Consider the following 11,597-nt stretch of genomic DNA (forward strand, 5'->3'; position numbering starts at 1 on the left):
GTGATCAAGAGAAAGGACGAAGTATTCTAAATCTTTAAGAGATTCAAGATGCTTGTTAAAAACCAGAGTGAAAAGAATATCAAGGTTCTACGAATAGATGGAGGTGGCGAATACACATCCAAGATATTTAAAGCATTATGTACAAAACATGATGTTGATCATGAGGTAACTTCTCCTTATACTCCTTTACATAATGGAATAGCAAAAAGAAGAAACAGAACCATATTGCACATGGCGAGATGCATGCTAAAGCAAAAGAATTTGCCAAATCCTTATGGGGTGAAGTTGTTTCGATTGCTATTTATATACTGAACAAGTGCCCTACCAAGAAGCTAAAGAACAAGGTTCCTGAAGAAGCGTGGAGTGGAAAACGACCATTAGTGAGTCATCCGAAGGTGTTTGGCTCTATGTGTTACAAGCATGTTCCTGATGCAAGAAGAAGGATGCTTGATGACAAGAGTGAACCTAGGATATCATAAGACTGGAGCATACATGATATTCAATCCAATTAATCAAAATATTATCATTAGTCGAGATATTATGATTGATGAAAATTCTACCTAGGATTGGAATTCTAGTAATATATTTGACAAGCCATTGATGAGCTATGATTTCGACAAAGTAAGTAATGATGTCAAAGTTGAAGATATTGTTGATATTCCAGTTGAATTCAAAGTTATTGCTGACATACCCAACACAGTCAAATTCAGAAAGGTTATGGCTAACACTAGTCAGAGACCTCAAAGAACTAGAGCTTGTCCAACAAGACTTCAAGACTATGAAGTGGTTGGTGATGATGAAGTCACAACAGATGGAAAACTAGTTCATTTTGCTTTACTTGCTAGTGCTAAACCAATCAACTATAACGAGGCTTTAAAGAATATGAAGTGGAAGTTTGCTATGGTCGAAGAGTTATAAGCAATCGAAAGAAACAACACGTGGGGAGTTGGTCGAATTTTCAGCACATACAAAAGCTATCAAAGTGAAGTGGGTGTTTATGTTGAAGCACAATGTTGATGGGTCGATAATAATACATAAGGAGAGACTGGTAGCTTTAGGATTTATTCAGTGAGCAGGACTCAACTACTCTGAAGTCTTTGCACCTGTCGCACGATTGAAAATTTGTCAACTAGTGGTAGCCTTGGCATGTAAGCAAGGTTGGTCGACATTTCACTTAGATGTGAAATCTGCATTTTTAAATGGACCTTTAGATGAAGACGTGTATGTCACACAACCTCTTGGGTTTATGATTCAGGAGGAAGCAAGGAAAGTATACAATTTCCACAAATTGCTTTATGGTCTCAAGCAGAAACCTATGGCATGGAACAAGAAGATCAACTCATACTTGGTCGAATTGGGATTCGTCAAATGCAAATCTGAGTATGGTGTCTATATTCAGGTTGTGGCACAAGATATAACAAGCATATGTTTATATGTTAATGACTTGATAGTAATTGGAAATAGCTTGAAGAACTTGTGAAAGTTCAAAGAGCTGATGAAGAAGGAATTTGAAATGTCGGATTTGGGAAAGTTGTCATACTTTCTAGGCATGGAACTTCAAATGTCAAAGCAAGGTATGATGCTACATCAAAGAAAGTATGTCAAGGAGATACTCAAGAGATTCATGATGGATGATTCAACTCCTGCATCTTCGCCTATTAAACCAAATATGAAGTTGGAGAAGCATGGAGAGGAAGACAAAGTCGATGCAACTTTGTTCAAACAAATTGTCGGATCTCTGAGATATGTGTGCAACAGTCGACCTGATATATGTTTCTCAGTTGAATTAGTGAACAGATGTATGAGTGAACCAAAGGTGTCACACATGAAGGTTGTAAGAAGAATCCTAAGATACTTAAAAGGATCGAAAAACTATGGAATTTTATTTCAACGATACTCTAAAAGCAAAGAAGTTATGGTTACTTGTTATTCAGATGTTGATTGATGTGGAGATAAGGAAGATCGAAGAAGCACTATTGGATATTTCTTTCAAGTATTTGATGCCCCAATCTCATGGTGCTGAATATATAGCAGGATCCTATGTTATGTGTCAAAAAATTTGGTTCAAGTATATGCTAGAAGAGATCGAGGTCGAAGTGAAAAAACCTCTGGTACTGCAGATCGACAACAAGTCAGCCATAAATCTTGCGAAGAATCCATTTTTTGCATGGAAGAAGTAAGCACATAGAAGCTAGATTTCACTTCTTAAGGGAGAAGGTGAGTCGAGGTGAACTTGAAGTAAGGTATTGCTCAAGTGAAGCACAATTGGCCAACATTTTCACCAAAGGATTGAAGATCGACAAGTTCCTAACATTGAGAAAGAAATTAGGAATAGTTCAGATCGATAATGATTAGTGTGTTCCGACAACTTGGATTATAAGGGGGTATGTTGAGATATTAGATATAATCTAAGTTGAGTTGTATGGCCCAAGCCCAAAGCTAATTAGGGTTTAGAGTTTGTTACTTAGTTTGTTATTTTACTTAGTAGTAAAACCACTTAGGTGTATATAAATAGACACTTTGTAATTTAGTTTTATCATTCAATTCAATAATACAATCCTTATTTCCTTATTCTTTCTTTCCCTCCTCATTAAAAATGCCTCAAACACTAACAATTGGATAATGATGATGAAGGTGGGGTGAGTTATGGTGATACTGGTGAATGTGGTGGTTGTGATTTATGATATTGATGATGATGAGTTATGGTGTTGAAGATGAATGGAGAAATTAAATGTGAGGATACATTTTCTATTAGTGGTTGGAAATAAAACTTATGTATTCGTAGATGATTTGGTTATCATGAACTACTTGAAACACAAATAATAATTAATGACAAAAGATAATATTTCAAATATAATTCAAATGCATTGAAATGCAAATGAATTGTAGCGGTACTGTAGTTAAATGCAAGTATCCAGCAAGCCAAAGGATACCAGTTCTAATCCTTGAGTCCCAAAAATATGTATTTCAAAAATTTAATTAATTAATTTTTAAAGAAATATAATTAAAATAATTTATTAATTTATTATGTAAATAAATATTAATTTTTATTTTATTTTTAGTGTTTAATTTTTTAAATATATTATATATTTATTATATATCCATATATCATATTTTTTGGATATCGCTACTTTTTTTAAGTAATATTTATTTCAATTAACATAATTTCCCTTTACAACTTGACAAAGGTGCTTCTTCTCCCGTCAAGTCTAAAGAGTTCAAAAAGAAGTCCCTAGAGAAGGTTGTTGATTGTATCCCATTATCCATGTTTGACCAAACTCTTGACGTCTCTAAACCCCTTGGATATGGTGAAGTTGGGAAGGAACCTAGAGTGATTAATGATCTTCCATTAGCTTCAAACAACATTAAAATATCCATTTCTTTAATCAAAGGCCCTCACGGGATTGTTCAATGTAATCCCACTAAATTTATTATTACTAGCAAGAATTTGATTCTTGTTAATAAGAATCATGATATAATATATCAAATTGAGGGTAGAAACGAGGTTATTGAGAATCAAAATGAGTCTGATAGTTTGGATCAAATGATAAATCATTTTATGGAGTGTTATAAACCCCTAGTGGAAACACTATTGAGATTATTATTAACCCACTCACTTTGGATGTTGATGTTCCCATCACTGAATGTCAATCTAGGAACCATGTGTCTGACGAAGCTATCAATGAAGATGTCAATGTGAATGTCAATGATGAAGTCAATTAGGATGTGAATGAAGACGTCAATAAATATTTCAATGATGGTATAAATGAAGATGGAAATTAGGAAGTCAATGAAGATGTCAATGTGAATGTCAACAAAGATGTTAATGAAGAAATGTTCCACATATCTCTTATTTTCAGAACCTCTAGAAGATGGAGGAATGTGTTAGAGGTAGATGAACGTTTGTCTTCCTTAGTTGGTTCAAAGAAGAAAAAGAAGAAGTCTACTCCTAATAAGAAAAATATTATGGAAAAGAAGAATATGAGTGCTAAAAAAGAAGAAAAATAATGTTGTAAAGAAGAAGAAAAGTATTGAGAAGAAGAAGAGATCTAGAAAGAAATAAGACTACGAAGTATGTAAAAAGAAAGAAGTCTCCTCCTAGTGTCATTGAAGAATAAGACTTAAAGTCTTACATCTTAGGTGACATTGAAGAATAAGGGTATATTGATGAGTGTGTTATAAAGCATGCTAGATTTATGAAAATGTTGATCGATGGGAAAAAGCTCCATAAGAACATTCCATGTGTTCCTCTTGATAATGTGTAAATCCATTCTAAGGAAAGTGTTGCATAATAGAAGTTTGTCTATCATCAAAGATTGGATCCTAAAAGAGTACTGTCTGCTTGGATCTCCTTAATGATGTTCAATTGTTGAAGACTTTGATTAATATAATACCTTAATATCATAATCGCGTGAGGTAATTTATTGTAAATATTTAAAGTGGTTTCAACAATTTTGAAAGTAGATATTATTAAAAGGTCCATGTTTAAAGGTCATTGATTTTCTTTCTATCCTACTATCATCAATGATTTCTTTGGTTTTAGAAGATTAGTGATTATTGATCGAGTTTCGTCCCTAAAGATCACTTCTCACGAGACCACTAGAAATGTTTAGCCATCAAAGGATATTTTAGTGTCCTTCAAACTCAATGTGAAATATATCATCCTATACAAAATTGGAGTGGCTAACTAGGCTCCCCCCTCTCATGGACCAGATATCCCAACCAATCTTTCTGGTTTGTTATATCGTGTAGGAACTTGTGTTTATTTATTTATTTTGGGGAGTATGTTTTCGAGCTAATACGAATTTACGGTTCAATAATGTTGATGTTTTGATTAGCCATTTATTTGTTGGTCGCAACCAATTGTACTCGTGGTTCCTTTTTTATCAAAAGTCTCAAAAAAAACTATATATTCTCTAAAGAGTTGTGTTATTCTTACCCTCCTTTTTTTCATACATCGTAGCCATACCGTATATTACAACAAACAAAATGTTGGTTGTACCGACGCTAAGTAAAATAAAATAATAAAATAATAAAATTAGTATATTTTATATATACATATGTATTATATGTGTTAAAACTAATGTACCCATATTTTTTCTTTTCTCTAAAACATCATACTTTTTGACATAAAAGACTAAAAGTCTTTCGAATCTTCGTCAAGATACTTCTTTGTAATTCTCTTTTATTAAACATCCTAAATTTATGTCTACATGGTTCATTTTAACGCTCCAATTAGTACATAATGACTCAAATTGCCAACTAAACCTTTCTAGATTATGCGGGGTGTAGTATTTTGCTAGGAGTATGCTACAAATAAGATCGTGTGTATGTGATGAGTGAATTGCATATAATATTATGTTTTTAAAATCTTCATTGATTATATTTTTTATTTATTTTTCTTCTTTTAACTTATGTTTTTTTTAATCTTCTTCTGATTCATGTGATAGAGTACGTCAAAACATTTTATTTTAAATTTATGGAATCTTGGGATGACAGAGATGGCAGAGGGTACGTTAAAATATTTCGTTATCATTTTATATTTTAGTTTATTTAAAAAATGAGATTAATTGAAATAATCTCTTAAAAAATAATAGTAATAATTTGACCAAAATAAATAAATAATACTAATAATAATTCATGATCGTCATGGCAATTTTAAAATCTTGTTATCATCTGAATCAGCATCTTCGTGAGGCTCATAAAAACCAAATCTCCATCTTCATAACCTTCCTCTATTCACAGTACCCACACGCGCCTTCCCCAATCGAACCCTCCGCAACACCATTTCTTAAACCCTAACAGTAATGGGATCAATTTCCGTTCTCCTCGTCGCTAAAGTATTGCCATACCTAGAACAAGAACTCAACAAACGCTACAACCTTCTCCGCGTATGGGATTTCCCTCAAAAATCGAATCTCTTTACTCAACACGCCGCGTCGATCCGTGCCGTTGTCGGAAGCTCCGGCGCCGGTGCCGATTCTGAATTTATTGACTCGCTACCGAAGCTGGAAATTGTTTCGAGCTTTAGCGTTGGTGTTGATAAGATTGACCTCAATAAGTGTAAGGAGAAAGGCATTCGTGTTACGAATACTCCTGATGTGTTGACTGATGAGGTGGCTGATTTGGCTATTGGTTTGATCCTTGCGCTTTTGAGGAGGATTTGCGAGTGTGACCGGTTTGTTAGAACTGGAAATTGGAAGCGTGGTGATTATAAGTTGACTACTAAGGTAAAATTCTAATCGCCATGTTTCTATGTTGATGTTTTTCGAATTCATATTGCGAAAATTTGCGGTCTAATTCAATCATGTTGTCAATTGTGAATCCTAAATCATGGAAATTAGATTTGTTCAAATTATGCCATGCAAGAATACTAAAGCTCTGTAGCACCAACCCCTCTGGAAAAAAATGTTTGTCTGTGTTGGGTGTCTGAAATCCACCCTACACTTGTGATTACATTTAATTTATTCTGTTTTTCAAATTATAATTGCATTTTTTTCAAATTATTACTGTCTGACAGGGTTGGTGTCGGGTTTCCGGTGTCTGTGATTCATAAACTACAAGTCTATGATAGTGCTATTTGACAATATTTTGTACTAAATAGCTTATTGGGGAACAATAGCAAATTTGATTTGTTGAAATTACAACATTGAATGCTGATTGTATGAATAACCATGGCTTCAGTTTTAAGTCTTGTTGTCTTTATGGTCCACTCTTAATACCGTGAAAACGAGTAGTATTGGTGAAACCGATGTTAATCGTATATTTGGATTGACCTTGATTTGGCGAAATCGCAGGGTACCATGGTTTTCTTAAGACTTTGATGTATAATTTTTAATATAATTTTGGAAACTTGCAGTTATTCCACAAATCTTACCGTCAATCCAAACTTGCACTATAAATGATTTAGGTAGAACTAGAAACATAATTTTGAATTGTGGCTCGCAACTGCAGCCGTAATACAAAAAGTCTTGGAGGTCTTTGCCATGACGTCACAGTCACAATTGTGGCTGCATTTTTTGAAATATCAATGTTTGGATTATAGTAGTGCAAGCTATTAGGATCCATTTATCTCCACTCACAAGTTGACATGTATCAGTTAATGCTTCAAGATAGAAAAATTGAGTTCAACTATGTACAAACTCGTGTTTTAGCTAACTCAGTTGAAGTTATATGAACTCGTTCATACTTTTGCTCAGACCCGCAAGTTTATACTCAAGTAAGTGAGTTTATTAAAAACGTAACACTTTTGCTCAGACTCGCTAATTTGTACTCAAGTGAGTTTATTAAAAAACAAACATTAGAAACCAATATCACATGTTTCACCGTAGGGTTTCTACATTTTTATCCCTCTCAATGCCTCCCTGCTAAATGAAGCTGTCTTTGACATTGTTCCTTTCTCACCAGTGTCCCCAGCATCTTATGATTCATGTAATTTGCTTCTTGATTTGATGTGAAATCAAACTTCTTGATTTGATGTGAAATCAGAATGTGAATGCATCTCTACTGGACCTCTCAGCGTGAATCTCAATTGAATCCGTTGATGCTCAATTCAATTCGTTGAAACGCATGGAGTTGGGAGATGTGAGTCTCGTTGAATTGCATGATATGAATTCAATAATGGGTACATCCTAGAAACAGGCCGAGTTATGCGACTTGGTTTCAAAATGTTTTTGACTATATGACATGTGCTTTTACTTAAAAATGTCATATTTGTATATACTGGAGAAACTCAACTAGTTTGTAGTTGTACAGGTTCTAGAGTTTGACAAACATCCTACTTTTCAATATTTACAATTCCCCCCTCCATTTTCCAATAAGAAATTGATTTTTTTTCATCTGTTTTTTTCCTTGCAGTTCTCTGGGAAAAATGTTGGTATTATTGGGCTGGGAAGAATTGGCACAGCAATTTCCAAGAGAGCTGAAGGTTTTAATTGTCCAATAAGCTACTATTCCAGAACTCAAAAGCAGGAGTCAAAATACAAGTACTATCCAAGTGTTGTTGAGCTAGCATCCAACAGCGACATACTGATCGTTGCCTGCCCTCTTACAGAGCAAACCCATCACATCATCAACCGAGAGGTCATCAATGCACTTGGTCCAAAGGGTTTTCTAATTAACATCGGCCGAGGTAAGCATGTTGATGAGCCAGAGCTTGTCTCTGCATTGCTTGAAGGTCGTTTGGGTGGAGCTGGACTCGATGTTTTTGAAAACGAGCCTCATGTTCCTGAAGAGCTTTTTGGGCTAGACAATGTTGTCTTGTTGCCTCATGTTGGAAGCGCCACAGTAGAAACTCGAACTGCCATGGCCGACCTTGTTCTTGGAAACCTGGAGGCTCATTTCCTTGGAAAGCCACTGTTAAGTCCATTGGTTTAATTCTTCATGCCCGATCTGTTAGCCATTCAGTTGCATCATCAGCTACGATAGATGCTTTAAAGAATAAGCCAGTACATTTTAATTGTGTGACATCTTAATGTATGTTTGGACCTTGGATACAAGTTGTTGCTTTGATTCAAATGCGTTTGGTTTGCTGCGATAATAAACACATAATCTGATTATTAATGAGATTTGTCTGACCTTTAGGCAAGAAAGTATCTAGTGAAATAGCTGACGTTATTATGTTGGCTCTAAATTTTATTGCTTAGAAATAAAAATGGTGATTATGGAACAAATTGGTTAGATATAAATATCCATATACAATTGATATATTTTTATGAGTTAGCAACACATTTTTTATTGGTTAAAATTCATGAGGTTAGCAACACACTTGCTTAATAAGTTACTACGAATTTACACTATTCCTTAATAAGTTACTGGTATCTTTTATTTCTGCTCTTGTATTTCAAAATGATTTTATAATTATCGTATTTGGAAATAGATAACAAGGAAGATGAAAATTTATTAAAATAACCTTTTTTTTCTAAAGAAAGTTATGAAGTGTTACATATGTGAGTCAATACATGGTGAAAATTAAATTTCTTTTTCATTTTCAGAGTTATCACTACGATTTACATGGGGTTAAAAATTTGCATTGGTTAATAGTTTGCATTGTTTAAATGTGATCTCCTCTCATGTTGTTGGAAGAGCTTTGTGTATAAGTGTTAGGCTTTGATAAAATGTGATCTCCTATTTTTGGTTTAGAGGAGAAGTATTTATAGAGGCTCTTGGGATTAGAGTTTCTTTGAGAATGATAATCACCCACTAGTCAATGGTGGACCGTTAAATTCATACTTTCTAAGAAGACGTAGATCAACCATTGAATCTGACTTCTCTGTGTACAATAAACATCTTTCTCCACGTTTCCCATAATTGGACGGGTGAGAAACACATTAGAGAGAGGTGATTCCCATAGGGGGAAGATATATGGTCCTCGTCCCTTTTAAGGGCTACATCCCTCTCACCTTTGCTAGATTTTTTACAAATATATCACTACACAATCTCTCAAGCACAAGGACTTTATAAAGGGCGCAATGCTTTTAGACTATAGAGCATCAGAGTCCTGAGGCCCTAAATTTTTTGGTGATATAGTGTGACTAACCAGATTGACTAGGCGTGGATTCCCTCAGGTGAGATATCAGACGTCTCAGGTGAGACTTCTACCAAACCCTTAGACAAGATTAGACTAAGTCTCTTATGTTAGACCTCAATCGCGCCTGAGATTTATATGTTGGGTCCCACCCGAGGGAACTTCAAGTCTCTCAGGTGAATCTTAAATTATTTTAAGGGACCAAAAGATGCAAATAAAAGACAACAATTTCAAAAGTATGGAAACTCTGAAATAAAGATTAATTAGATGATGAAATCTCCATACATAGTTTTTACTATGAAGAAACATTAAAGTCATGATTAATTATGCAAAAAATACATCAAAGACATGGTTAATTAGCGGATGAGATCTAATTTTATATGCAATGGTTTATATAGTTGTATTACATCAAGTAATGGACCTTTACATTAAGTTAAAGTATGTAGGGTCTAGACAACTCAGAAAAATACATATGGATTATGATGAGAAGATCCGTGACACTTGATATTTTAGAAAAAATATCAGACACTTTAGATGAGTTGAATTAAGTCATAATTCTTCGAATTAATAATATTCAATTTATATTTGTTGTATTTTGTTTTTGTTGTTCAAGAGGTGGTAGGGGAACCATTTCTCAAGGCTCTTATATGAAGACAAATGATCCATAACTAAGATGAATTCTCGTCCAACCAACTTAACCAATTAAATGACCTCGTTCAGTTTAATTCCATATCTTCCGATGAATTTATATACATATTTGCTGATGAGTTTTCATATGGAAATGTTACATGTTTCGGTTATACAAGATTGCAATATGGATTCTCCCTACAAGCTTCTACACTTGGTTGAGTAAGAATTTCAGCGGCTCTCAACCTTATCTAGCTGGATTCCCCATTGAAGTTCCTACAATTAGTTTAGTGAGAACTATATCCATCAACTTCAACAAGTCAATTTTTTGCTAAACTTTTACACTTGGTTGTGTGAGAATTATGGCCCCCAACCTCAACAATTTGAACCCCTCCAAGTTCTTATACTTGGTTGAGCAATAACTTTGACCCTCGCTCTCAGCAAATCAGACCCCCTCCAAATAATTATGCTTGGTTGAGTGAGAATTTCAACCCGCAGCCTCACCAAGTTTGACTCCCCATTCATCTTCTCGTGTATGCCCACTTCTCAACTATTCACGTCGTTATTGAGGTAATAACTCCACCTCCATTTTGATATGAAGATTGCTTGTTGGGATAGGGACATGAATATTTATATTTTGGTCAATGACTTGTTCTTAAAGATGTTGGAATCTCAATAATACGAGACACACAAAGAACATAGATCAAAATGTAATCGTAAAGAGTCACACATTCTTTGAGATGTTGACACAAATGTAAAAAATGTATCAAAACCAAAACAAATATGTTCACAAATTAACTATATTGCCTGACCAATCGACAATAAGACATATTCAAGTAAGGGTAGTCTCAACAAGAGACTCTTGATCAGTCATCAATACCAAAAAAAAATATTGAACTTAAGTCATCATCGATATCAAACTATTTTCGACAAGCCATCATCGTCGTGAATCTAAATTTCACATTTGATTTATAGTGAGAATTGGACATTATTATACATGTGACTCTCATATGTCAATCCTGTTAGCATTCTTTATTAGTATTATCACATTTTGCTTAATCACTTTTAACATATAAAATTGGATGAGTATCATGGGATACATCATAAAGAAAGTAGTAATTTTAATTATAAAACTTTTAAATAAAAAAAATGATATACCGATAATAATTATGTATTTCGTCTAATTAAACTAAATTATTTAAATTATTTTGATATATTCTATTGATATCAATTGAAATAGATTGAGGATATAAAAATAATGTATACTATTAATCAATCATAATAAATTATATTATAAGTGTTCATAAAAAATAAATGCCTATAAATAAATTTATATAAATTATTTTCAAAATAAAAAAATATAAATTACTTGTATATAAATTATAAATTATTTTCAAGTAGTTTTATAATTAATGTTAAGAACTCTTTTTGATACAGGAGCACG

General features: G+C 33.7%; 2 protein-coding genes across 2 annotated transcripts; both read left to right on the forward strand.

The window, feature by feature from the left end:
- Nucleotides 1–1,513: 1,513 nt before the first annotated feature.
- On the forward strand, nt 1,514–2,180 carry LOC127110545 (uncharacterized mitochondrial protein AtMg00810-like). Its single transcript, XM_051046122.1, has 2 exons — nt 1,514–1,831; nt 1,935–2,180. The coding sequence occupies exons 1-2, from the start codon at nt 1,514–1,516 to the stop codon at nt 2,178–2,180; spliced, it is 564 nt and encodes a 187-aa protein (XP_050902079.1).
- Nucleotides 2,181–5,647: 3,467 nt separating this feature from the next.
- On the forward strand, nt 5,648–8,565 carry LOC127110499 (glyoxylate/hydroxypyruvate/pyruvate reductase 2KGR). The gene is made up of 2 exons (XM_051046101.1): nt 5,648–6,230; nt 7,858–8,565. Exons 1-2 carry the CDS (start codon nt 5,808–5,810, stop codon nt 8,374–8,376), a joined length of 942 nt encoding a protein of 313 aa, XP_050902058.1. The 5' UTR covers nt 5,648–5,807; the 3' UTR covers nt 8,377–8,565.
- The last annotated feature ends 3,032 nt before the right edge of the window (nt 8,566–11,597 follow it).

The sequence above is a fragment of the Lathyrus oleraceus genome, unplaced genomic scaffold, assembly GCF_024323335.1.
Source record: "Lathyrus oleraceus cultivar Zhongwan6 unplaced genomic scaffold, CAAS_Psat_ZW6_1.0 chrUn0001, whole genome shotgun sequence".
Lineage (NCBI taxonomy): Eukaryota > Viridiplantae > Streptophyta > Magnoliopsida > Fabales > Fabaceae > Lathyrus > Lathyrus oleraceus.